The sequence below is a fragment of the Balaenoptera musculus genome, chromosome 19, assembly GCF_009873245.2.
Source record: "Balaenoptera musculus isolate JJ_BM4_2016_0621 chromosome 19, mBalMus1.pri.v3, whole genome shotgun sequence".
NCBI classification, from domain to species: Eukaryota; Metazoa; Chordata; class Mammalia; order Artiodactyla; family Balaenopteridae; genus Balaenoptera; species Balaenoptera musculus.
The window spans coordinates 1,721,570-1,748,407 of NC_045803.1; the positions used below are offsets into that span (position 1 = coordinate 1,721,570).

Consider the following 26,838-nt stretch of genomic DNA (forward strand, 5'->3'; position numbering starts at 1 on the left):
TGGAAGTTCTAGACAGAGCAATTGGCAAGAAAGAGAAATCAAAAGCATCCAAATTGGAAAGGAAGAGGTAAAATTATCTTTGCTTGCAGATGGTAGTTTATTACATGTAAAAACCACAAAAACGTCACAAAATAACTGCTGAATAAATGAGTTCAGCAAAGTAGCAGGATACAAAGTCAACACACAAAAATCAGTTGTATTTATATACATGAATAATGAACAATCTGAAAATGAAATTACAAAACAGTTCTATTTACAATAGCATGAGAAAGAATACTTAGGAATTAATCAACGAAGTGAAACACCTGCAAAATGAAAACTACAAAACATTGCTAAAAGAGTTAAAGATGATGTAAATAAATGGAAACACATACCACGTTCCCAATTTGGAAACCTGACATTGTTAAGATATCAATACTACCCAAAGTGATCTACAGATTCAATGCAATCCCTATCAAAATCCCAACAACATTTTTTTTTTAATCTTTTGGCTGCGCCGCATGGCACGGGGGATCTTAGTTCCCCGACGACTGGGGATCAAACCCGCGCCCCCTGCATTGGAAGCCCAGAGTCTTAACCACTGGACCGCCAGGGAAGTCCTCCAGCAAAATTTTTTGCAGAAATAAAAAAATCCACCCTAAAATCTATAGTGCACCTGAAGAGACCCTGAATAGCCAAAACACTCTTGCAAAAGAACAAAGCTGAAGAACAGAAAATTCCCGATTTCAAAACTTACTACAAAACTACAATAATCAAATACAGTGTGCTATTGGCATAAAATCAGACAAACACACCAAGGGAATAGAATCGAGAGCCCAGAAATAAACCCCCACATATATCATGAAATGATTTTTGACAAGGGCACCAAAACCATTCAACGGGGGAAAGGACAGTGTTTACAACAAATGGTGCCGGGAAAACTGAATATCTACATGCAAAAGAATGAAATTGGACCCTTATCTAACATCATATACAAAAATTAACTCAAAATGGAGAGAAGGGACTTCCCTGGTGGCACAGTGGTTGGGAGTCCGCCTGCCAGTGCAGGGGACACGGGTTCGAGCCCTGGTCCGGGACGATCCCACATGCTGCGGAGCGGCTGGGCCCGTGCACCACAACTGCTGAGCCTGCGTTCTAGAGCCCGTGAGACACAACTACTGAGCCCGCATGCCTAGAGCCCGTGCTCCGCAACGAGGAGTAGCCCCCACTCACCGCAACTAGAGAAAAGCCCATGCACAGCAACAAAGACCCAACACAGCCAAAAATAAAATAAATAAATTTATTTTTTAAAAAAATGGAGAGAAGAAAACATAGGGCAAATGTGGCATGGCACTGGATTTGGCAAAAATTTCTCAGATATGACACCAAAGGCACAGGCAACAAAAGAAAAAATAGAAAAATTGTAGTTCATGAAAATTAGGAAAATTTGTGCATCAAGACACTATCAATGGAGTAAAAAGATAATCCAAAGAATGTGACAAAATATTTGCAAATCATATATCTGAAAAGGGATTAATAACCAGAATATACAGAGAACTCAAACTTAACAAAACAAATAAAAAAATAGCCTGATACAAAAATGGGCAAAGGACTTGAATAGACATTTCTTCAAAGATATACAAATGGCTAATAAGCACAAGAAAAGATGTTCAACATCACTAATCATTAGGGAAATGAAAATCAAAACTATAATGAGATACCGTCTCACAACCACTAGGACAGCTACTAGCGGAAAAAACAGAGAATAATAAATGTTGGTGAAGATGTGGAGAAACTGAAACTCTTGTACACTGTTGGTAGGAATGCAAATTGGCACAGACTGTGGAAAACAGTATGGCAGTTCCTCAAAAAATTAAAAATGGAAATACTGATACTACATGATCCAGTAATTTCATTTCTTGTTATATGCCCAAAAGAATTGAAATCATGGTCTCAAAGACCTTTGTACACCCATGTTCACAGCAGTGTCATTCACAATAGCTAAAACATGGAAGCAACCCAAGTTTCCACCAAGGGATGAATGGATAAGCAAAATGTGACACACACACACAAACAAGAATATTACCGAGCCTTAAAAGGGAATGACATTTTAACACATGCTAAAACATGGATAAACCTTGAGGACATTATGTTGAGTGAAATAAGCCAGTCACACAAACAAAATAGTGTGTGACTCTATTTATATGAGGTACTTAGAGTAGTCAAAAATCACAGACACAGAAAGATTGTGGTTGCCAGGGGCAGGGCATGGTAGGGACATAGGGGGGTTATTGTATAATGGGTACAGAGTTTCAAATGATGAAGAGTTATAGAGAAGGCTGGTAGTGATGGCTACACGACATTATGACTCTATTTAATACCATTCAATGTATACTTAAAAATGGCTGAGATGATAAATTTTACACTATCTGCATTTTACCACACCCACAAAAAAAGATAACATGAGTAACGCACAAAGAATCCCTACAAATCAAAAAGAAAATGCGGGACTTCCCTGGTGGTGCAGCGGTTAAGAATCCACCTGCCAATGCAGGGAACATGGGTTCAATCCCTGGTCTGGGAAGATTCCACATGCCGCGGAGCAACTCAGCCTGTGTGCCACAACTACTGAGCCTGCGTGCCACAACTACTGAAGCTCACACGCCTAGAGCCCACACTCCACAACAAGAGAAGCCACTGCAATGAGGAGCATGTGCACTGCAACAAAGAGTAGCCCCTGCTCGCCGCAACTAGAGAAAGCCCATGTGCAGCAACGAAAACCCAATGCAGCCAAAAAAATAAAATAAATAAATAAATAAATAAAATTTATATATAAAAAAAAAGAAAATGCAGGGCTTCCCTGGTGGCGCAGTGGTTAAGAATCTGCCTGCCAACACAGGGAACACGGGTTCGAGCCCTGGTCCGGGAAGATCCCACATGCCGCGTAGCCACTAAGCCCGTGTGCCACAACTACTGAGCCTGCACTCTAGAGCCCGCGAGCCGTAACTACTGAGCCCGCGTGCCTCAACTACTGAAGCCCGTGCACCTAGAGCCTGTGCTCCACAACAAGAGAAGCCACTGCAATGAGAAGCCCACACACCACAACAAAGAGTAGCCCCTGCTCGCCGCAACTAAAGAAAGCCTGCGCGCAGCAACAAAGACCCAACGCAGCCAAAAACAAATAAATAAATAAATAAATTTATTAAGAAACAAGAAAATGCAAACAAGTCAACAGAATAAAATAGACGTTTATCATGAAACGACATTTCAAAGAAGAAAACTTAATTCATAGATTGACCCACAATCATACGATAAGGTGCTAAAGTTCCTTATGAACGAAGGAAAAGCAAATCAAAGCCATGTGGGATACAATTCTGTATTCATTTGATTGTCAAAAATTGAGGAGCCTTATAATACCAGGTATTGGTCAAGGTATGGGTTGAAGAAACCTCCACTCTTTCCTGGTGGAAGTGTAATTGGTATAGCCCCTTTAGAACACAACAGGAATTATCTTGTAAACTTGAGAATTTGCACAGCCTATAATCCAACAATTTCACTCTAAGAAACATTAAAAGACAGCCCTAAACATGAGCAAGATGACTAATATATACAAATGTTCTTGGCAGCACTGTGAGAGTGAAAAAATGTGAACAATTAAATGCTACAGACAATGGATGAATACAGTGTGAGACAGGAACATTTTTAATTTATTTTCTTCACTGTAAGGAACTTCAGCATATTTTTACTTTGAGCAGAGAAAAGGATAAAGTTATAAAACAAGCAGAATATAAGTGATGAAGGCACTTTCATGAAAAGCTATTTTCTAGATTCTGATGTCGGAACTGGCCATGCCCAGGGGCAAGACCTCTTCAACTAGGTGAAAAAGAGAAGCTACAGATATGAGAGTCCAAATGAGTGTGGAAGGGCTGAAGATCAAGCAATGTGAGGAGGCAGACTTTAGTTTCAACATGAAAACTTGCTGACACATTAGTGGTCACATGCTGAGACATCTGTGACTACGCCTGGGGTAGCTCACGCAGGACACAGAGCTGACCAGAGGCACAAGGCAGATGTAGAGACAAGTTAGGGGAACTACTAGCATCCCGCAAGGAAAAGATGATGAGAGCTTGGACTCAGAATGCAGGGACGGATCTGATGGGAGGTGGCAGAAGTGACAGATTCAGGAGATGTACACGATGTAAAATGGACGGGATGTGGGAGGCGGCCAGATGTAGGGGCCGCTGGAGGTGGATGGGTGAGGAAGTCTCTGGGGCTGTATCCAGTCTCCAACCTGCTTGGACGGCAGGACCATGCGCTCTAACTTGGGAGGGGAAGGAGTGAGCATCGTGACGGGTTCCTCGCCAGGCATGCTGACTGGGTGCCTCTGAGATATTCAGGTGGAGAAGGGCAGAGAGCAGCGGGCAGAGGCTCGGAACTGCCCCTCTGAGGGGCTGTCGACGGGCTGCACACAGACACTCGCAGGCTGGTGGGGCCGCCCGAGGGACTAGGAGGGAAAGAGCACGACTCTGCAGGGGCCCCATCACCACACACGGCGGCCCCAGTGCCCTCAGCAGCCCAGATGTGGGGCACAGCAGGACAAATGTCACCGTCAGGTTTTACCAAACAGGAGGAGTAGGGAGACGTGCAACAAGGGAAGGCTTCTTGAGTGTCTGGACAGACAGGGTGGGAAAGGGGAGGCAGAGGAGAGCTGGAGAGGAGCTGGGAGAGGAAGGAAGGCCTTTTTCCTCAGAGGTCAGAGGGAAACGTGAGATGCATTACTCACTACAATACAGGGACATGAATGACACCAACGGCTTACTTCCCACGAGCCACTGACTGCGGCGCAGATGCTGTGCTAAGCGGTGTCATGCTTTAACGTGTTATGTGACCACGTCCCCAACAACCCGGGGACGGAGCAACTATCACGAACAGACTGAGCGCAGCAGACCACACTCGCCAAACCATCTGCTCTTCTCCTTGGACACACGGCTCAGCCCCATCTCCCAGCCCCGTCCCCCGAGTGTGGCCAAGTGCCTAGTGCCTGTCAGCGGAAGCGCGGGGCTGGTGTTTGTGGGAGTTGGGGTGGCATCTTCCTTGCCCTCTCACTCTCCTCTGCCAGCTGCAGGAGGTCAGGACAACCTTCAAGCCACATGCTGACGGCAGAGCGGACCCGGGTCCCTGAACAGCTGTGTGCTGCACAGTCACACGGACCGGGTGTGACTCGGAAAAAGTGCTTCCAGGGACATCCCTGGCGGTCCAGTGGTTAAGACTCCAAGCTTCCACTGCAGGGGTCACAGGTTCGACCCCTGGTCGGGGAACTAAGATCCTGCATGCTGCAAGGCGTGGCAAAAGAAAGAAAGAAAGAAAGAAATACAAAAAAAGAACAAGTGCTTCCATAGGCTGAGCACTAAGATGCTGGAGTCTGTCTGACATGGCAGCTAAGATTTAACTTGGTCAAACTTATATATACAAAGACACAACGAGATCCCGAAGTTCACTAGGGCCACAGAGCTGGTGATCGGTCGGCACCCAGGCTTGAAGCCCAGGCATCTGGAGCCCAGGACACATCTCAGCTCATGCACCTCTATCCTCCAGGAGGACAGAGGGACCTGGGGTCAAAGGGCTCCGTGGCCTCCAGACCACCACAGAGGCCCGAACAAGACGCTTCCCCAAGGAACCAGGGCCAGCGGCCTCCCCCTGCAGGGTCTCCCAGCTGCCCACGCCTTGGCTCCTACCTGGACAGGTGCTTTGGGAGAGGTCTTTCTTCACCGTCCACAGCTCCTGCCCCTGCTCCAGCTGGTAGATCAGCTCAGGTCTGGGAACAGGACACCCTGTTCATGGAGAAAGGAAGAAGACACTAGGATTTCTGTGAAAACAAAGAAAACCTCTCGATCTAGTGTGGGACTTCAGGATGTGGACAAGACCTCAGAATGAAGCTGCGCCCATGCATATACAAAATGCTGAATTGTGAACTGGAAACCAAAGACATGCCACACTGCCATGGAGTTTTTATTCCTAGGTCAAAAACTAACATATAGTGTATAATCGTAGTAAAAGGACTGTGTTCAAGCAACTTAAATGCATTACATCATTTCAAAATTGAAATAAATTTATGGAGTAATTTAAACAACTAACATATTTAAAATATTGACTCTTGGCAATTCCCTGGCGGTCCTGTGATTAGGACTCTGTGCTTCCACTGCAGGGGGCAACGGGTTCAATCCCTGCTGGGGAACTAAGATCCCACAAGCTGCATGGTGCAGCCAAAAAAAAAAAAAAAAAGAAAATTGACTCTTTTCATTCAAAACAAGTTATGTGTCTTCATTGATCTAGTTCTTTCTTTAGAACCCAAGCAAAGTTTTGTATTGTTCTTCCTATAGGCCACAGAGGATTCTATCCTAGGACTTCCTCACAGCATTCCGAGCAAGTACATATTGTGATCAGCACCATTTTTTTAAAAATTATAGTTCAGTTACAACGTCATATTAGTTTCAGGTGTACAGCAAAGTGATTCAGTTATATATATATATGTGTGTGTGTGTGTGTGTGTGTATATTTATATATACACACACACACACACATACATATACATATTCTTTTTCAGATTCTTTTCCATTATAAGTTATTATAACATATTGAATATATATAGTTCCTTGTGCTATACGGTAGAACCTTGTTGTTTATCTATTTTATATATGGTAGTGCGTATCTGTTGATCCCAAACTCCTAATTTACCCCTCACACCCCACCCCCCAACTTTGGCTACCATAAGTTTGTGTTCTATGTCTGTGAGTAGCCCTATTTTATAGATAAAAGCCATACAGGAACCAACGCCCAGGCAGATAATGTGGTTGGCCAGGGAGGCCAGAACTGGTGAATGGCTGAGCCAATATGGGGCCCAGGTCTGGCCAGCTCTGCTCTGTGTGCTGTTTTACCACAAAGCTACACAACACTGTTCCAGAAGGTGCTGGATCCAGGCACGGGGATGATGTGACTCCTGAGGAGTAACAGCGGTAGTGGTGGCAGCGAGCTTCTCAGCCGCTAACCTGCACGTACCCTGGCCACACGAGGCACGGTTCTGACCCCTTCCCGTAAGTTAGCCATGGACCCTTGCTACGGCCCCGGCAAGCAGGTACCATCTTACCCCATGTTACCAACGAGCACCCCCAGGCACAGACAGCTTCAGTAATTTGCCCAGGACCACAAGGTTTTACGGAGCAGAGTGGGGACTGGACATAAGGGTCTGGCTCCGGACCCTGGGCTCCCCAGCACTACACTAAGGAGGAAACAGCAAACACCCCTGAGTGGGGCCAGCATCCTGAGACCAAGTGCAGGGCAGCGGTGAGGCAGGGCTGTGAGCACGAAGACTCACCCGCTGGGAACAGGGGCCGGGGGAGGGGCAGACTCAGTGACTCTAGACTTCAGCGTTTCATGAACTACTAGAAAATAATAAAATTGAGAATCCTACGCGGTGGTGTATGGTCACATTGGACATTTATAGAAACATCAAATAACACCTACTTTCATCAATATTTCATAAAAGGACTGTTGCTTAAAATAAACCCCCAGAGGACAGCTTCATCAATGAAGGTGTATGTTCTTTACTGTGTAAGTTCAGCTGCATGAGACTCAGTGCAGTAGCTGAGTTTTCCTGACTTTGCTAAGGCCCCGGAGAGCATGAGAATCAAAAGGGTCCCTGGAACAGGCCTGATAGGCAGTCAGTCCCCCAATGACCAGAGTGAGCTGTGACTAGCATTAACATTAACATTTTTCTTAAAAGTGACCCACTTTTTATTTTTCTTACATTCGTTCAAACAGGGAACCCTGTTTAGCTCTGGTAAATGGGAGACAGAAGCCCAGAGTCACCTGAGTCGATGGCAGGTCAGCCTGGGAAGACAGCATAAAATCCGAAGGGTGAGGTTAAGTGCCAGCGAGCTCATGCTGCTGCTCAGGGACGGGGCTCCCTCTGCTGGAAATGGGAAGTTCGCAATGGTGGGGGTGGGGGGAGGTGTTCAGTACTGAACCCAGATTTTCACTACATAATCAGGAGGCAGGAAAGACACAGAATGAAGGACTGGCTTCCTCAGGGTGTCTCTCAGTGCCCCTGGTGAAGTGTCCGTGAGCCTTCAGAAACAGGGTCTCTCAGCCTCTGTTCAACTGACATTCAGATCCAGGAAATTCTTTGTTGAGGAGAAGGGGAGGGAGTGTGTGTGTCCTGTGCAGCATAAGGATGTGTAGAAGCGTTCCAGGTCTCCACTCAACGGATGCCTGTAGCATCTACATCCCAGTTGGGACAACCCAAATGTCTCCAGACGTTGTCATGTGTCCCCTGGGGGACAACATCATCCTTGGATGAAAACCACTGGCTTACAAGGATATAAATAGGGTGACGGGGAAAAGCGACTGTGACAGGGGAGGGGCCTCCAAGAGATTTCGTGATCAGGAAACAGCTGGTGAGGAGGTGGTGACTGTGCTGAGAAGGGGCAGCCACGTGAGAGGCCCAAGCACACCCACACCCACCAGGCACAGAGAAGAGCAACTGCAGAGGCCCGCGGCAAGTATGTTAAGTATGTGCACAGGAAATAGCAAGACACCAGCGTGCTCAGAGCAGACCGAGCTCGGGGAAAGCATGGGGAGGAGAGTGAAGGGGTCAGCAGGGCCAGATAGTGGACCTTTTTATTTTTTAAATTTTGTTATAAAATATCTAAATATGTCAAACGTTTCCTAATTTTGTGTAACACAGAACACAATCCCAATTCTCTAAGAACAGGCATGTCTTGCCCTAAGCCCTGGATTTACAGCTCTCCTTTCCCTCAAACTGCGAGGTCGAAGGTGATTATCCTCAGGCTGCTGTTTCTCCACCTTGGCTCTCTTGCCCTTGTGGGCGGGATCATCCTGTGTTGAATGGGGCTGTCTTGTCCAGCCTCAGGCACTAAGCAGCATCTCTGGACTCTAGCCTGCTAGATGCCGGGACCACCCACACCCCAGGTGTGACAGTCACATGTGGCTGCAGACTTCCAAGTGTCTCCTGGGGACAAAACCGCCAAGTACTGAGAAGCACTACTCTCTCAGCTTCTCTCTCTCTTGGACTAGCAGAGGATCTTGGCCAGGACTCAGGGAACGAGAGACAATCATGAAGGCACAGGAGAACAGAAAAGCCCCATAACCGAGATCCTGTGGTTTACAACAATACCTGTTGGCACTGAAGGCAAAGACCTCCTGAGGCCCCAGCTGCCTCACCCTCTTCCTGGAGACCCTCCCATCACTCACAGCCCTGTGGACTGGCTTGCAGGGGACACTTGAGCCAACCAGTCCCACCCAGTCAGCTCCCGGTCTGGAATGTGAAATAAGAACCTCAGACAGAGGCCAGTCTGTGCTGGGCACTGGGGTAGAGGCTCAGGCGGCCACTCCTGCCTCAGGGACAACCCCCTAGAGCCCAGCAGTAGAGAAAGAAAAAGAAACAATGTTAAGTATGCAAAGAAGTAAAAACAAGGCATCTGGGGGCTGCAGAGAGCAGGGACTGGGGTGGCCACTCCTGTCACAAACTTGCTGAGGCGCAAAAGCCATTTTGAAAAGACAGAGACGTGAACAAAGCCAGAGGGAAAACCAGGACAGGAGATCCAGAAGTCAGGGCATAATCCTGGTGGTTCCCAGTTCCTACATCAGCCCATCATACGGCCCAACAAGAAATTCTGCCTTTGGGTTCTGCAAAACACCCCTGTTTCCTTCCATCATTTTCTAGGAGCCAAAAAGGAACTTTATTCAAAGAGACACAGGGATAGCAGGCAGGAAGAGATGAATCTCAAAAATGACTGAAGCTGTGAGGAAGGGGGAGGGAGGGCTCCTGAGGCCTTCTTGACCAGCCAAGACGGAGCCAGAGTTTGGGATAAAGGAGGTGGCAGGTCCTCTGCATGGCAGAGTCGCAAGGCCTTACCCAGAGACACCAGGAGCCCGCAGTTTTCCAGCATCACCTCCTGGTACAGGGTCCTCTGAGCCGGGTCCAGCTGCCCCCACTCCTCCCGGGTAAAAGTCACGGCCACATCATCGAAGGTCACAGACACCTGGAATGTCAAACAGAGGTAGTAGCATTAGCCTTGGGATGGTTGGATGGGATCAGAGCCCGTCTCTGCATCGCTGGTAAAGGTGCAGCAAGATCAAGGCCCTCATCACTGGGCACTTCCTCTGCACTGGGCTGAAGCGGAGGTGGACGATGCTTTGGACATAATACGATACAGCCATACTTTGGAGATACTGGGGGTTTGGTTCCAGACCACTCCAATAAAGCCAGCCACAGGATTTTTTTGGTTTCCAGGAGCATATAAAAGTTATGTTTACACTATACTGCAGTCTATTAAGTGTGCGATAGCATTACGTCTAAAAAAATAATGTAGACACCTTAATTAAAAATTACTTTAGGTGGGCTTCCCTGGTGACGCAGTGGTTGAGAATCTGCCTGCCAATGCAGGGGACACAGGTTCGAGCCCTGGTCTGGGAAGATCCCACATGCCGCGGAGCAACTGGGCCCGTGAACCACAACTACTGAGCCTGCGCGTCTGGAGCCTGTGCTCCGCAACAAGAGAGGCCGCGATAGTGAGAGGCCTGCGCACAGCGATGAAGAGTGGCCCCTGCTCTCCGCAACTAGAGAAAGCCCTCGCACAGAAACGAAGACCCAACACAGCTAAAAATAAATAAATAAATTAAAAAAAAAAATAGTAACTAATGAAAAAAAAAAAAAAAATTACTTTAGGGACTTCCCTGGTGGCGCAGTGGTTAAGAATCCACCTGCCAAAGCAGGGGACGCAGGTTTGATCCCTGGTCTGGGAAGATCCCACATGCCGCGAAGCAACTAAGCCCGTGTGCCACAACTACTGAGCCTGCGCTCTAGAGCCTGAGAACCACAACTACTGAAGCCTGCACGCCTAGAGCCCGTGCTCCGCAACGAAGAGAAGCCCCCGCTCGCTCTGCAACTAGAGAAAGCCCGTGCGCAGCAACGAAGACCCAACACAGCCAAAAAATTAAAAATTTAAAAAAAAAAAGTACTTTATTGCCACCTACTGTATAGCACAGGGAACTCTACTCAGTGCTCTGTTGTGACCTAAATGAGAAGGAAATCCAAAAAAGAGAGGATATATGTATACGTATAGCTGAATCACTTTGCTGTACAGTATAAACTAACACAATATTGTAAAGCAACTATACTCCAATAAAAATAAAATTTAAAAAAAGGAATAAACTGAAAAGCAAGAAGGAAAAAAATTTTTTTTAAAAAGTACTTTATTGCTAAAAAATGCTACCCATCATCTTGAGCCTTCAATGAGCTGTAATCTTTTTGCGGGTGGAGGGTCTGAACTATTGTGAGAACTACCAAAATGTGACACAGAGACATGAGGTAAGTGAAAGCTGAAACGCTTGCTGGACGCAGGGTTGCCACAAAACTTCAATCCGTAAACACAGTATCTATGCAGCACAATAAAGCAAGGTATGCCTACAGTGTAAGAGAGAGGAGCGTCCTATGCAGGAGCCATTGGAAAATGACACAAGTCAATGGAAATGACATTGGAACTGTGAGATGCAGACAGAAAGGACGCTAGGATGTCAGACGATTGAGTAAGTCATATTAATAATAATATCAATAACGTTAACAACAGCAGTACCTGAGCTTCACTGGTCCTACTACCTGCTGGTCTACTACCAGCTGAGTGCTTTATATTATGTCTAAAAGCAACTAAGTCCCTAGCTCGTAAGCCATCGTTTTCACCAGTATCTCCTGACTAAACACACTCCATATAGAGTTTTCCTTGTTAATGTTACTTCCACCACCATATTCTATACATTCTCCTCAATGTGAAATGTCCAGCAGATGCAGGACCACATCCCTATGTGACCAGAACCACTAACTAAATATAAAAACTCCAGCCACTCCACTCTCAGGTGAACAGCCCCACCAATGCAGATCTATCATTTAAATGCTCCAAGACATCGCCTCATGGTTTTTCACCTGCACGTTCACTGCTCACATCTCTCTGCTTTCTAGCTTCATCCTATCAGCTTTCTTGAGTTAGTATTTCAATTAAAGACCTGGAAATTCCTAATAAATTGACTGATTCATACATAGGAACCCTGCAATATTACTCATTTCTGGTACTGGAAAAATTCATATTCCTGGGCACATTTTGGGCAGGTAGATAAGGATAGAAAAATTAACTAGGGCTTCAACATTGACTACCAGATGATATACGTTTAATTAATTAAAACTCTCCGGCAGGTAATCCTACAGCATCCTCTATGATGGTTTAAGGGCGCACATATGGATGGTTTTCTCTGGTTGGTTTTAAGTTGGAAGTGGGGACAAGGATTAGGGAAAGGGTCAATTATTAATCAAGTCCTGGCCATTTGGGGCCGATGTTACAGAAGTCACTGTTTCTCTTCCTGGACTGTCTCTAGAGATAGGAATCTGGCTTCTGGCAAGTCTGACTTAGACCGGGCTGGACTCCTGGGTTGTTGATTGTAGATAAGGGACTGGATTCCGGAGCAGGTTGTTTGTCAAAGTTCTATTTTTATACTCGGTCTATTTTCCATTTGTATATTCAGTCTCGCATGTTCTAAGACTGGAGATAAAGTCAGTGACGAGCCAGCTCCACTGGTCGGACACAAACACAACTGCAAAGAGTATCTAGCGCCTCTCTTGACTTCCACCCTGCTCACGAGCCCTCTCCGAAACAGCAGAGAAGCAGCAAGGCCAGAAACATGGTCCACTCACCCGCGTCGGGTCCATCCACGCCGCCGCCATCATGGGACCCTGAGGAGAGAGCGGGGCCCGGAGAGGCGGCGACAGAGGCGGGTACCGCGGGCTCAGCCGACCGCCACCCGTTCCCTGCCCTGGGCTGGGTGGCCGATCGCGCGGAGGCTCACCGCTCGCTCAAATGCGCGGAGGGGAGCCCTAGCCTCCTTTCTGCTCATTTGCGAAGAGCCGCACTAGAAGCGGCCACAGAACAGCTATCCCCTCCCCACAGCTGGCGTGGACGGAGCAGTCGCGCGCAAATGACATCTACAGCCAATGGGGCTGGAAGTCCCGCCCCTGCGCAGGAAATGCCCCCGCCCTGGGCCGTCATTGGTCCAGCGCCTACCACAGACGCGCGGTGCACAGCCTTCTGGGTAATGTAGTTTTTTCTTAACAAATAAGCGGCCGCGGAGCGCGTTCCAGAGCCGCTATTCCTCCATATAAACGACTTAGGAGGCCCAGGGGTACTTCCCTGGCGGTCCAGTGATTAGGACTCCGCGCTTCCACTGCCCGGGACCTGGGTTCGATCCCTGGTGGGGGAATTAATATCCCACAAGCTGCAAGGCACGGCAAAAAAAAAAAGACTTAGGAGACCCAGAGCCCCGAATCAGACCCGCCTCTTCACAGGGGACACAACTTGGGGAAACCAAGGAGCACTGAAGGTGCAGGTGAAAAAACTATGAGCCAATGTCTTGGAGCATTCTTTTTTTTTTTTTGGCTGCACACAGTGAAAGCGCGGAGTTTCAACCACTGGCCTGCCAGGGAATTCCCTTGGAGCATTTAAATGATAGATCTGCAATGGTAGGGCTGTTCATCTGAGAGTAGAGTGGCTGAATAGCTTGTATTTACTTAGTGGTTCTGGTCACATAGGAATGTGGTCCTGCATCTGCTGGACATTTCACATGGAGGAGAATGTATAGAATATGGTGGTGGAAGTAACATTAACAGGGTAAACTCTATATGGAGTGTTTTTAGTCAGGAGACACAGAGGTGAAAAAGATGCCCAAAATGATCAGAAAACATGTTTGAGCTCCTCGCTGAGTAGTCTGGATGTTTACTCTGGTGCAGTCAAGCTTATTGTAAATGAAGGGAGCAGCTGCCACATAAAACTGCAACAGAAGGATGTAGGGGAATGTTGGAAGAAAACTCCCAAAATTGCTGCAAGCAGAGCGCATGATTTCAGAAGAGGTTGAAGATACATTTATTATCAGGGATGATTTATCCTGATGCAATAATATGACAACACCGCGTAAGTGCTAGTGAATTCATTTGAGAATTGGATGGCATTGATGTGCAGTGAAACATTTTATCTTGAAGATGGCACCATGTTGGATGTCAGTATAAAGAGAATGGACCTCTGGATGGATTAGTGTCCTGTTTTACAAATGACATACTCCTGAAAACATGGGGGAAGTGAGTTGAGTCTAGGAGCCACTGGGATAGGTGGTAGGTTATGCACCACCAGGGTGGTTATTTGCATAAAGTAGTAACTTGTTTTCAAGAAGTGTCGTTAAGTCACAATACCTGCGGCCCAGGAAGGGCATCATTTTGGGCTGCTCGCATGGGAAACAGTTTCTACAAGAAATAAAGATTCTAGGGACTTCCCTGGTAAGACTCTGTGCTGCCACTGCAGGGGGCGTGGGTTCAATCCCTCGTCGGGGAACTAAGATCCCGCATGCTGTGTGGTGCGACCAAAAATAAATAAATAAATAAATAAAATAAAGATTCTACTCAATCACACACCAACTCATGCAACTATAAAGACCAGGTACAAAATGACTCAGCTTTTATTAATTAGCAAAATGCATCTTAAAAGAGAAGAAACAAAAGACAGAGTAGCTACCAGAGCCAGGGGTGCTCCATGAGCAATCACAAAGGATTAGGGGTATACAGGGCTCAGGAAACCATTTGAGCAGATGGGGGCAGCACCCTCCGAGAGTGGGCCCGGACCCATGGGTGCTCCAAGATCTGGACCAAGGGCAACCGCTCCGAGGGCTGGTATCTGAGAAGCTTGGAGATCAAGTCCTGAGCCCCCAAAGGCATTGATGGGGGAAACCTTACATCTACCTGATGAGGCCAGAGAAGAAAGGGAAGCATGGTTAATTTCCTTGGTCCATTCAAGGCACTGTTCGGGATCTTAGCAGACAATCTTTGTGTGTGCCCTGGGCTCCGCAGGCCCACCAGCCCCCACTGACTAGCGCCTGCATGAATGCCCAGAGTGTGGCCTTCCCACCTTGAGGATGCGTCTGTAGGTCTCATTATGGGAGGGGCTCTCAAAGGGCGGATTTCCCACCAGCAGCTCGTAGCAGAGCACCCCAATGCACCATAGATCCACCTTCTCATTGTATGTTCTCCCCTCAATCATTTCTGGAGGCAAGTAGTCCAGTGTCCCACACATTGTCCTTCTCCTAGAGGGCAGAGAAAGGAGCACTAAGCAGAGGATCAGTACAAGGGAAACTCCTTCCCCAGCTTTCAATGAGACAGGAGACCCTAGGAAGTCCTGGCAGTCCTCTCCCAGGCACAGGAATTTTGAAACACCAAATTTTAATACAGATCAAGCTTTGAAGAAGGCAAGTACTGGGATCCACCAACTCCATATTTTAGAACTTTTTTTTTTTTGGAGGTGCTGCACGTCATGCCGGATCTTAGTTCCCCAACCAGGGATCAAACCCGTGCCCCCTGCAGTGGAAGCACAGAGTCTTAACCACTGGACCACCGGGAAGTCCCTCCATATTTTAGAATTCTTCATACAATTATTTAGCTCACGATCCAGGATATTTTCACAAGGAAGATTTGGAACAAACTGATGGTACAACAAGAGGGACGAAGTAAATTAATTATGGTTTATTCATACAGTAAAATTCCTGGAGTTATGGAGCAATGGTTCTTAATTTATTTACATGGAAAGTTATTGGTAAAGTTATATGTTAACAGAGATTAATCTCTGTTAAATGGTTGAACCACATTCTTTCAGTCTACAAATACACATTAAATATAGGCATTTGAAAAAATGTAGTATTTAAATACAAACCTAGGCTTGTATCTGGATCTTACGTGTGAAATAAATCAAACTGGATCATTCTTAACTGGCACCCAGGGTGCCACCACCTGACCTACCTTAGAGAGGGGGTGTGCACAGACCAGCCAAAGTCTGCAATCTTCACCTCACCCCTGAACCCCAGCAGCAGGTTCTCCGGCTTAATATCCCTATGAATCACCTTCTTTTCATGGCAGTAGGTCAGAGCATCTGCCAACTCCTCCATTACCTGTGTGAGTAAAGAAAAAGCAGTCTGGAAATGGAGCTGGCCATGGGAAGATTATTGCTGTGATTTCCCATCTGGAGCCCCCCAAAAATCTCTTGCTTCCTATTTCTAAGTCAGTTCCACTCATTTATTCAGTGAACTCCCGTAGAGCCTTTCATGTTTCTTTCCATAAGGTAGCGCACTTAGATTCTGTTGCTTACAACCAAAGAATCCAAACTTACACACACAATTTATTAATATTCTGGGGGTAATTAGGGTATCCAAATGTGAAGTTGTAGGGTATAAGAGTCATTATATAAAATTTATAGATTGAAATTCAGAAATAAAGAAAAAAGCAATCTGGATATTCATGACCGCCACAAGCAGTGACCCCCATCAGCCCATAGTAAACTCATGAACCCGAGCCCTCAGCCTCCCACCTCACCGTGGCTGTACGCTGTTCGTCTAATGTGTGGCTCTTTTGCAGCTCCTTGTAGAGCTCACCCCTTGGAGCATATTCTAGAATCAGGTACATCCGGCGTGCATCATGGAAGTAGTTGTACAGGCGTAGGATATTGGGGTGTCTGCGCAACAGAAGGAGGAAGTGTCAGGACTCCTCCCTGAGGCCCAATTCATGATGCTATTACAAGTGACTGGTCACACAAGGGGCAAATTGTGCTGGGACCAGAATAGTAACAGCATGATCTGGAAGTTTGTGAGGGGAAAATGAAACAGGCATCAAGATTCTGATGTCTGACACAGGGAGCTTTACATGGTGTAACTGGAATGAACTGCAGAGAAAAAAAATCTTCGTAAAGCAATTATACTCCAATAAGGATGTTTAAAAAAAAAATCTTCGAGGTGAGAGCAAAGGGCCTATTTGGGGGTAGTATTGGGGGAAATGCTGAGTTCAGATGTCGGAGATGGAAGAGGAAACAGGAACAAGAGAAAAAAAGAACTGGTAACAGGAATCTCATACAGAGACTGTCCTTACTGTAGATGTGCCTGGATTTCAATTTCTCTGCGCAGCTGGTGTTCCAGTCCTTCCTTCTCTATCTGGGACTTGAAGAGGACTTTCAGGGCCACAATGAAATGGCTTTCCTTGAGCCGAGCCAGGTACACATTCCCAAATTTTCCCTTGCCGAGAGGACGCCCGATTTCAAAGTCATCAATTGTGAGGCGCCGCCTGATAGGAGAGAAGGAAAAGAGCCTCCGTTTCGGAGGTGGGTGGAGAGTCAGAGAAACTTCACGCTCGCCTTCCTCTTTCACTTTACCCTCCCTGGGCCCCTTTCCCTTCTCAAGGGCCCTGTCAGGGTGTTTGGTCAATAACTGTCAGTCCCACGAGGCAACCTTCACACGTGGAGCTTGCTCTTCATCCCTCGGTCCCACTCCCCTTCCTTTTTCAGATACAAAACAAAGGCGCTCACATGGTTGGGATGCTGGGCATCGTTTGACCTGCTACAGCTACTGAAAAAAGAAAAGAGACGTCAATACTTTCTTCTGTGCACACCCACCCCCAACAACTGACACCAGGCCTTTCTTCTAAACCCTCTTTCCCTGGTCCTGGTACTTATCCCTTTCACCTGCAGGCTGAACACTGCCCGACTTCATCTCAGCTTTCGGGTGGCTCACTAGACGAGATGGTGGTGAGGAGGACGCCTTCCTGAGCCCTGCGGAGCTGGGTGTCCAGGAAGGAGGTAGCCCTCAGGCTGGGGCTCTTCCAGTCCCGACCTGCTCCCACGCAGCCTCGGGGCAGTCACTGGGCGGACGCCGCCTGCGGGTTGCGCGGAGGCTCACCTGCGCTCACACCCACCGCTGAATTAGAGAAGATCCTGAACAACGCGGGCCAGGCCCTTTATACTAAGTGCTCTGGCCCCATTGGCTGAGTGGGTAGTTCCTGGTTGACTCCCACTGGTTGAAATGTCTGAGGCTTAGGCAGCGTGCCCAATAGAAGAGATAGGAATGAGAGCTTCCGCCCGTGGTTGGGGGGCGGGACTGAAGGCGCTGGGCCAATGAGAGGGCAGGGTGCGGAGACAGGAAGGCGGGAGCCGGGGCAGAAAGACACGAGAGGAGGGAGCGCCAGAAACCGGAAGGGGAGAGAGGGTGGAGGTGTGAGGAGAGCCTGTAATGCAAAAAGCCTGAATGAGTGAGCAAACATATAAATCCGTGACTGAGTGACTGCTTTAACGAACTCAGTGACGTGACGCAGGTGTGACTGAATATAAACCAACCGCAGGAAGCTGCCGGGGTACGTTGTGCAGTTGGCAAACTCCAGAACCACGTGCAGCCCAACTGGCCCCAGCTTGAAGGGCGTGTCCTATTCAGGCCGCTCCCCAGGGTCCTCCTCAGTCACTCGCTTATGTGAGGGTCACCACTGTGGAGCTCCCCGAAATTTGTGCCTCTGTCCCCCAATATCCTGTGGCTTGTGTGCCCTCCCCCAATACACCTGCCTCCCCCAGCCCAGGACTGCCCGGGCCACTTGGAGTGGTGGCACGGACCACAGCTGCATTCCGCCCTCCTGTCTCAGGTACTTACTACAGCACAGCTGATCCTTGAACAAGGGGGCTGGGGGAGGGTTGGTATTTAAGGGCGCTGACCTTCAGCATATAACTTATGGTTGGCCCTCAGTGTTACCACCAGGGTTCTTGGACTCCCTAATCAATAGAAATTGATAAGAGGCCTGAGGAGAAATTCAGGTAAGGCTTCATTGGGACTCCTGCAGCAGGAGGGAGAAAACAAGTAGCAGGTTCCCTGGCTCGCTCCCTGAAGGGAGGCAGGCTGGGCCCGTAAACGCGGTGAGCCCAGGGGTGGGGCTGGAGGAGTGGCTTAGGTAATCTGCCCACCCCCTTGGTGGTGCTGTGTGCAGGGGGCATGCACAATACCCTGTTTTTGCTCCCCGTACCCTGTTTTTGCTCCTGGTACCCTGCTTCTGTTCCCAGCTCCTCAGAAGTGGCAGTTGGGTTTTTGGTCTTTTTGTATCTTGTTGCTCATAATTTGCCCCAAATGCACATGCATGCAGTTATTTTTAGTCCCTATAGTTTGTATTTTGTTACTAGAGGAGATGTTTGTCCAGGTGCAAGCACTGCAGCAAAGGGTCCCACGTCCCAGCCTGTCTTATCAGTATTTGAGATTCCTCCATATCTGTGGGTCTGCATCCAGGGAGGGGTTCAACCAACCCCAAATGGTGCAGTGCTATAGCATTTACTATTGAAAAAAACCTGCCTTAAGTGGACCTAGGCAGTTCAACCCCTGTTGTTCAAGGGTCAAGTGTATTTGTTGGACCCAGTAATCAGTTTGCATTTTGGGTCTCAAATAGTAAAATCATCCCCCATATTTATTTGTTTGGCATACACAGAAATTTCAAAAACATTTGCAATTGAATTCTTTTAGACAGGTAATAGGGTGAATTGGTGGGGAAATGTAAAAAGGAAAAAATCTCCTCCCAACCCAGAAAAACCTCTCCAAAAAGATAGTAGAGAAATAAAATAAACAGTTTAATATTGTATAAGCATTAAACCAGAATGTGATGCACAGCACAGTTGCAAAGAATAAAACTCACGCTTTCATATAGCCAAACAGACACAACCCATTACATACATTTTCAAACAAACAATAATTAGTTCTCAAGTACTGACAGCACCATTTGTTACACATAGTTCATCCTAAATTTACCTGGTAATTGGGGTGACTATCTGCTGTTACATTGGCTTTCTAGAAGGGAAAACTAACTTCTCAATTCTTTATGACAGGGGAAGTTTTGCTACTTGGAGCAAGGTGCCTGTCAAAGTTAGGCTCCTACCCTCCCACAGAAGCTGGGATGTAGGGATGCTATCTCCTTTGATGTCTTCATTTCAAAGAGATGGATTCCTAGGTCTTTGAGAAAGACATTCCTGGGTTCGGAGTGTATTGGGGTGTTTGTGGAAAAGCAAGGCTAGTGTGGCTAAGAGCTGCATCTTCAGGGGTTAGAGTGGTGCGAGGTAAGTTGGAGAGATAAAGGGAGGCAAATTGTGTAGAACTTTGTCAGCCATAGTAATGAGGTTCTAATATGCACCTGAACGTGTTCTAAAATGTACCTGTGGGGGACTTCCCTGGTGGTCCAGTGGTTAGGACTCTGCGCTTTCATTGCTGAGGGCCTGGGTTCAATCCCTGGCTGGGGAACTAAGATCCCACAAGCCGTGCAGTGTGGCAAAAAGAAAGAAAAAAATAAGGACTTGCCCTTGACCAGCTCCAGGAAGACCACTTCTGAGTCCTTGGAATATCTTGACTAGTGAGAGTGATTTTTATGCTTACACCTGTAGGTCCCACTGTATTATTATGACCAGATAATTCATGCTAACAATGTGACTCATGATGAAGGGTGGGCTTTGTATTGCCTGAGGCAGCACTACATCTTTGCCTTCTGCGGATCCTGAGTATCCATGGTAGGTCACTTAGGCGCTGCGAGCCTCAGTAAAGGAATCTGTGGACTCTGAAGCTTGGGTGACCTTCCCTTGTTGGCGATAACTGAACATGTTGTCCCACATCTTTGCTGAAAAGTTGAGTCCCTGTGAACTGCACAGGGAGGGATCACCTGGAAGGGGTGCTTGGTTTCTCCTGGACTTTATTACACGTGCCTTTTCCCTTTGGTGATCTCGGTCTGTGTCTTTTTGTTGTAATAAACTGTCATCATGAGTATCACAGCTCTTCTGAGTCTAGTGAATTCTCCTAGCAAACCACCCAGCCTGAAGGTGGTCTTGGGCAGCGAAGAACCATGAAAGTTTCCCTGAAAAAGAAAAGTTATGACCTAGATGGGTATTCTGGTAAAGGCTTCCCTAGGGAAGTGCTATTTGAGGTGAGATGTGAAGGATAAGCACTCACTCACTAGCCAAAGTGGGTAAGGAAGAGCCCTACAGCAGGTGGGGAAATGAAAAGAAACAGAAACAGGAAGTGAAGAGAGAAGAGCAGTCAGACACGTGCAAGAGAAAAGGCAGTAAATTAGGCACATCCCTTACCAGGTAAGGTCCCAAGGACAGGCTATGTTAAGGATTCGGTTTTTATCCCAAGAGTTAAGGGAAGTCATGAAACACTTTAAGGGTGTGTGTGTTGGGCAGGTAGCAGGGAGTGAGATGCATCATCTAATCTGAGTTGCATCTCTGGTTTCACTGTGGAGAATGGATTGGAGAGGAAACATGGGTAAAACAAGACCTAATTACTAAACAGAATTAGAGGTGATAGATGATGGTATTATGGTCTAGGAAGGAAGTGGTGGATTACAGAGAAGAGGATAGACTTGAGAGGCATTAAAGAGGCAAAACTGGCAACTTTGCGTGTGGGGGATAAGGAAACAGAGGTAACCAGGCTGAGTAAGGGAGTTTTTTTTTTTTTTGGCCGTGCTGCATGGCATGTGGAATCTTAGTTCCTCAACCAGGGATCAAACCTGTGCCCTCTGCAGTGGAAACCTGGAGTCTTAACCACTGGCCCGCCAGGGAAGTCCCCTGGGATTTCTATCCTCGGTAACCAAACAGTGCCATGTAGTGTAGAGGCAAGACTAAAAGTGGATCAGGGGCTTCCCTGGTGACGCAGTGGTTAAGAATCCTCTTGCCAATGCAGGGGACATGGGTTCGAGCCCTGGTCCGGGAAGATCCCACATGCCACCGAGCAACTAAGCCCGTGCGCCACAACTACTGAGCCTGCGCTCTAGAGCCCGCGAGCCACAACTACTGAAGCCCTCATGCCTAGAGCCCGTGCTCCACAGCAAGAGAAGCCACCGCAATGAGAAGCCCGCGCACTGCAATGAAGAGTAGCCCCCGCTCGCTCTGCAACTAGAGAAAGCCCACGTGCAGCAACGAAGACCCAACGCAGCCAAAAATAAATTTAAAAACTTAATATTTGATTAAAAATTTAAAAAATAAAGACATGGCCTTATCTCATTCTTTAAAATAAAAGTGGATCGGGCTTCCCTGGTGGCGCAGTGGTTGAGAATCTGCCTGCCAATGCAGGGGACACGGGTTCGAGCCCTGGTCTGGGAGGATCCCACATGCCGCGGAGCAAATGGGCCCGTGAGCCACAATTACTGAGCCTGCGCGTCTGGAGCCTGTGCTCCACAACAAGAGAGGCCGCGACAGTGAGAGGCCCGCACACCGCGATGAAGAGTGGCCCACGCTTGCCACAACTAGAGGAAGCCCTTGCACAGAAACGAAGATCCAACACAGCCATAACTAACTAACTAACTAAATAAATAAAATAAAATAAAAAAAGCAATGTTTAAAAAAAAAAAAAGTGGATCAGAATCAGGGAGAAGTGGGAGCCATTCTAGGAATCTTTAAAAAGTCAAGTGGAGAATGAGACATCTTTGAAACATCCAAGTGGGGACAGTAAGAAGACAACCAGGGGTTCAGGTCTAGAGCTCCAATAAGTCAGGACTGGGAAAATAAATTTCAATTTGTTCAAAGTAAAGAAGGTAACTGAAGCCAAGGGTGCAGATGAAGCCTTGGAAGAGACCACAGAGTGAGAAAAAGGCCTGTGAAAAGTATTTAGAAATTTCAAAACTGAACGGGTGACTAGAAGTGGATGAGTTAGCAAGTTAGAAAAAAAGAGGGAGAGAGAAACCCAGGAGAGTGATGTTACAGAACCAAAGAAAAAGAGTATTTCAAGAATGGAGTGGTCAACGGGGTCAAGTTCAGTCTCAAGAAAGACAAGGGGGACTTCCCTGGTAGCACAGTGGTTAAGAATCTGCCTGCCAATGCAGGGGACACGGGTTCGATCCCTGGTCCAGGAAGATCCCACATGTTGTGGAGCAACTAAGCCTGTGCGCCACAACTACTGAGCCTGTGCTCTAGAGCCCGCGAGCCACAACTACTGAGCCCACGTGCCACAACTACTGAAGCCTGCACGCCTAGAGCCCGTGCTCCGCAACAAGAGAAGCCACCGCAGTGAGAAGCCCGCGCACCGCAACAAAGAGTAGTCCCCACTCGCCACAACCAGAGAAAGCCCGCCCACAGCAACGAAGACCCAATGCAACCAAGATAAATAAATAAATAAATTTATTAAAAAAAAAAAAAAAGAAAGACAAGGGCTTAAATTTTATAAACATGGGAGTCACCACCGACCTTGGCCAGAGTGGTGTAGAGGGTGGGACTGTAGCAAGGAGGTTCACAAGGTAGGGAGGCTTGGGAAGTGGAGGAAAATAGAGGAAGAGGTAATGGTGAAGTGCAATAATCGCAAGGAAAGGAAAATAGGTCCAAGGGGACTCTTCAGTTAAAGGGAGAGGGAGGAATAAAGAAGTGAGATGTGGGACAGAGTGGTGCCTGACACTCAAGGCAATGTGTGAGGACAAATCAGAAAGGGTGAAGGACAAAAGAACAGGCAGATGAGAAACAGGCTTTAGGCAGCTGAGATCACAGGCACGGCAAACGTTGGGCAGACTCTATGATGGGGAAAATGTTGACAATTGCTTAAGTGTGATTCCAGGTTTCAAGGAGAGAGAAAGTGAGAAGAGATCACATCAAATGTGTACGAAGATTTATACCTAAAATCAAGAGCATGAAATGGAACTAGAATGAGCAATAATAAGCAGAGAGGTTGAAAGATGACATGGCTACAGATGCCATAAGGGACAAGGGAGGAAAGTGATGAGGATGCCTGTTAACCAGAAGGTGATCAAGAAAACAAATGACGTAGCAGGACTCGGGAGACAGCACACAGAAAGGCGTTTCTTCCTTCACGTCTCAGAAAGTTGGAGAAATCATACAGGGAGACTATCTGAATTTGTCATTAATGAATTTGTGGCCCCCAGTTAGTCACGCTTGGTCATTGTCTAAAGTGTGTGACTTTGAGAAGGGAATCTGGAACCATCTTTCTAAAAGACAAACACCAGGGGGGGAGGTAAGTGGTATCTTACTAACACCTTGGCCTGTCGAATACCTGCTTTCTACTTGCTCACCTGGACAGCCTGTCCTTGGCATTGTTCTTTCCTCTGTCCATGACTCTCCACACCGTTCCAATTTAAAGATTGCATCTGCCTGGGTGCACTGACACCCTGGTTTCTGGAAATGCCTGATTTGCTTTGTTTTATTCCTAGTATTTATCCTCTCGTTAACGCTTTCAAGCATTGTTTTAAAATGTAGGATTTAGTATCCTGATATGAGGCCAACAGACGATTGCCGTTGAGGAAATACAGTTCTGCAAGATGAGGTCACGCCATGCTCCACAGGGTCACATGGGGATGCACTAGAGTGGAGTCAGAGGCAAAAGGATGGAGGCGGAAGTGTAGGCAAAGATTGTGTTGTCATTTTCACTGGGAGCATTGGGCCAGGTGAAGCCAGCAGGCTAAGTAGGTTTAGGATTAGCTAGTTGGGATAATTTCAGCACAGTTCAGAGTGCAGGGGCTGTCCTTAGTTTCCTGGGATCTAGGGAAGGGTCTTGAAGCATGAGAACTTGATAAAGGCAGTAGTTGTGGGGTCTGGGCTCTGGAATGGCTGGTTTGTATTTGAAAGGCACACCCAGTGGGGAAAATTATCTGGAGGAATCAGCTAGCTCTAGGAGGCAGTCTCTACAGGATCAGCAAGGTCCCAAATGTTAGAACTTCAGAATAAAAGCACATACTTTAACACATGGATATCCAAAACAAAGGGAAGGAGAGCGGTCAGGAATTTTCTAAAGTCTTCCAGCAGGTAAGAACCAGGTCAGGAAGTACGAACAGGAAGTCAGACCACAGGGCCCATGGCACTGACACTGCTCTGAGGGAGACAAAGTTGCCCATTTACCATTTAGACCTTTAACTGTGAGGTGTGTAACCTACCTGTGAGCAGATTACAAATCTTTAACCCTAAACTCTTAAGGATGACGTCATTGAGCACTCCAGAGCCGCTCCCCCCCCCCCCCGCCCCATCCCACAACTGAGACAGGAAAGGTCATCTGCAGGCCAGAGTGTGAGTACAAAGGGGAGAGGCACATACTCCCAGAGACCAGATTCCTGTAGGGGTCCAGCACCATGTCTCCAGCAAGGGCCCTCCCCGCTGGAGCCACCGGCTCCCACTCTCTCCAAGTGAAACTCACACATAGATCATGAACGCGACTAAGCCTGAAACGAAGTTTTTAATTAAATCTTGTCAGGTGCATTGAATGATGCACATATTCCTTATTTCTTTGTTGAAGACAGAGGCAAACTGCATCAATAGCAGGAACAAAGAAACAAGAAATTGTTGACTTACGTGCTATAGAAACACACAGCATTGATCTGGCATTTACATCTTTATAGATAAGGGTAAGCAAGCAGTGGGTGTATTTGCAAGTCAGACCACTTGAAACCATGTATCTGTATATATATACACACAGAAATACATATATATTAGGTCTATACACATTTATATACATATATATGGCCTCAAGTGGTGTACATACATACACACACATATACATACATATATTAATATTGGGAAGAGATAAGGTCCTTTGTCACCATACTACCTCTGTACTTTGTCATCACTAAATTAAATCCTGGCTAGTTTGTTAAGTTCTACTTCGGCGGATTTTTTTTTTTTTTTTTTTAACAATTTCACCTCAGAGTTATGACTCACTTTTTGTTGTAGGAAACTGTATTTTCTTAATGTTTGTTACAGAAGTCTGAATTAATCGGCATCTTAGTACCATTTAAGTCACTATGAAGACATAACACAGCAGGCCTGAGACTGCTATTCTCTTGAGCTTGCAAGGTTCACCTCTGCAAGGGCTGGGGTTTGGGACCTTCGATTTCGGGAGATTTCCCATTATTCCCACTAATGACGAGTGGCTCAGTGTGCCCAAGTTTTTTTGTTTACCTGTGTGGCTTAATGCCGAAGATCGATCTATCCTTCTAGAGATCTAGAATTTGGTATGTGCTAGAGTGTCCCCAAGAAACCCTGGGCACTGGGTCTCTAAGTAGCTTCCCCAGTAGCCATTTCAATCTATTGCTGTTAACTCCTTGATGGAGCTTAAATTAGGCCCATCCTGTTGTGACTTCCCTGAGACAGGACCATTGCAGATTGTCCCTGGTTTCCTCTGGACTTCAGTCCTTGTGCCTTTTCCCTTGGCTGAGTTTGCTTTGCACCGTTTTGGTGTAATAAAGCACAGCTGTTGAGTGTAACAATATGCTGAGTACTGTGAGTCAGCAAATCACTGAAACTGAGGGTGGTCTTTGATGACCCAAAACAATCATTCATTATGACTACGATCTGGCCATAAAAGCTTGTGTAGATTTTCTTCAAGGTCAACATATGTTCTATACGGTGCCAACTATATACACAGCTTGTGTAAACACTGTGAGGGAGCCAAACATTATAAATTCCCTGCTGCATGTAGCCATTCACTAGAACACACATATACTGAGTGTCTACTAGGAAAAAAAGAACAGAATGGGACAGTGGCTGGATGTGGGTGATGATGAAAAAATGGCTGCAAAGTGTGTCTGGCTTGGGCAACAAGGCAGAAGACAGTAGGATTCACGGACAATCCAGGCACCTTAAACACAACTCTGAACAATCTACAGGTCTCAGCTGTAAGATCTGTTCTCAGAAATTCTTGTGGATACCAGGCTTTTCATTTCTCCAGTTAATTTAGGATTTCTATCCCAACATCAAGATAAACCACCAGAGAACCATGACTTTGGACTATACAGTTTGGCCTGTTTTCTCAGAGTCCTTCTTTGGCATTATAAGCTAGGCAAAAATACAGAAGATGTATAAAAGAACCAAATGGAAATCAAACAACTGGAAAATTCAAAAACCAAAATGAAAACTCACTGGGTGAGCTCAATAGTAGATTATACACGAGACAGAAAGAAACCAGTGAGCTCAAAGAGACATCAATGGAAATTAATCA

At 46.7% G+C, this 26,838-nt stretch overlaps 2 protein-coding genes across 5 annotated transcripts in view; both read right to left on the reverse strand.

Annotated features, from left to right (window-relative positions):
- LOC118885352 overlaps nt 1-12,977 on the reverse strand; it is a 48,688-nt gene extending 35,711 nt beyond the window's left edge. Inside the window, exons 1-3 of the mRNA XM_036833973.1 lie at nt 12,892-12,977; nt 9,914-10,040; nt 5,715-5,810 (exon numbers count right to left, since the gene is read on the reverse strand). Coding sequence (XP_036689868.1) covers nt 5,715-5,810; nt 9,914-10,040; nt 12,892-12,939 — 271 coding nt within the window. The 5' untranslated portion in view covers nt 12,940-12,977. The remainder of the gene's footprint in view (nt 1-5,714; nt 5,811-9,913; nt 10,041-12,891) is intronic.
- Nucleotides 12,978-14,524: 1,547 nt separating this feature from the next.
- AURKC (aurora kinase C) lies at nt 14,525-17,805 on the reverse strand. 4 transcript variants are annotated; one of them, XM_036832276.1, is made up of 7 exons: nt 17,586-17,805; nt 17,430-17,466; nt 16,997-17,188; nt 16,448-16,586; nt 15,878-16,026; nt 14,994-15,168; nt 14,525-14,827 (listed from the first exon to the last, which is right to left on the reverse strand). In XM_036832276.1, exons 1-7 carry the CDS (start codon nt 17,611-17,613, stop codon nt 14,657-14,659), a joined length of 891 nt encoding a protein of 296 aa, XP_036688171.1. In that variant the 5' UTR covers nt 17,614-17,805; the 3' UTR covers nt 14,525-14,656. The 4 variants fall into 4 exon arrangements, with proteins under 4 accessions (XP_036688171.1, XP_036688172.1, XP_036688170.1 ...); XM_036832277.1 differs by having other exon boundaries at nt 17,353-17,466; XM_036832275.1 differs by having other exon boundaries at nt 17,430-17,469.
- Nucleotides 17,806-26,838: the final 9,033 nt, after the last annotated feature.

Coding starts and splice junctions, on each gene's coding strand:
- AURKC (XM_036832275.1), bottom strand. CDS start 17,613: ATGAAGTCGGGCAGTGTTCAGCCTGCAG. Junction 17,189..17,429: donor ATGCCCAGCATCCCAACCAT/GTGAGCGCCTTT, acceptor CTCTCCTATCAG/GCGGCGCCTCACAATTGATG. Junction 16,587..16,996: donor GAAATCCAGGCACATCTACA/GTAAGGACAGTC, acceptor TCTGTTGCGCAG/ACACCCCAATATCCTACGCC.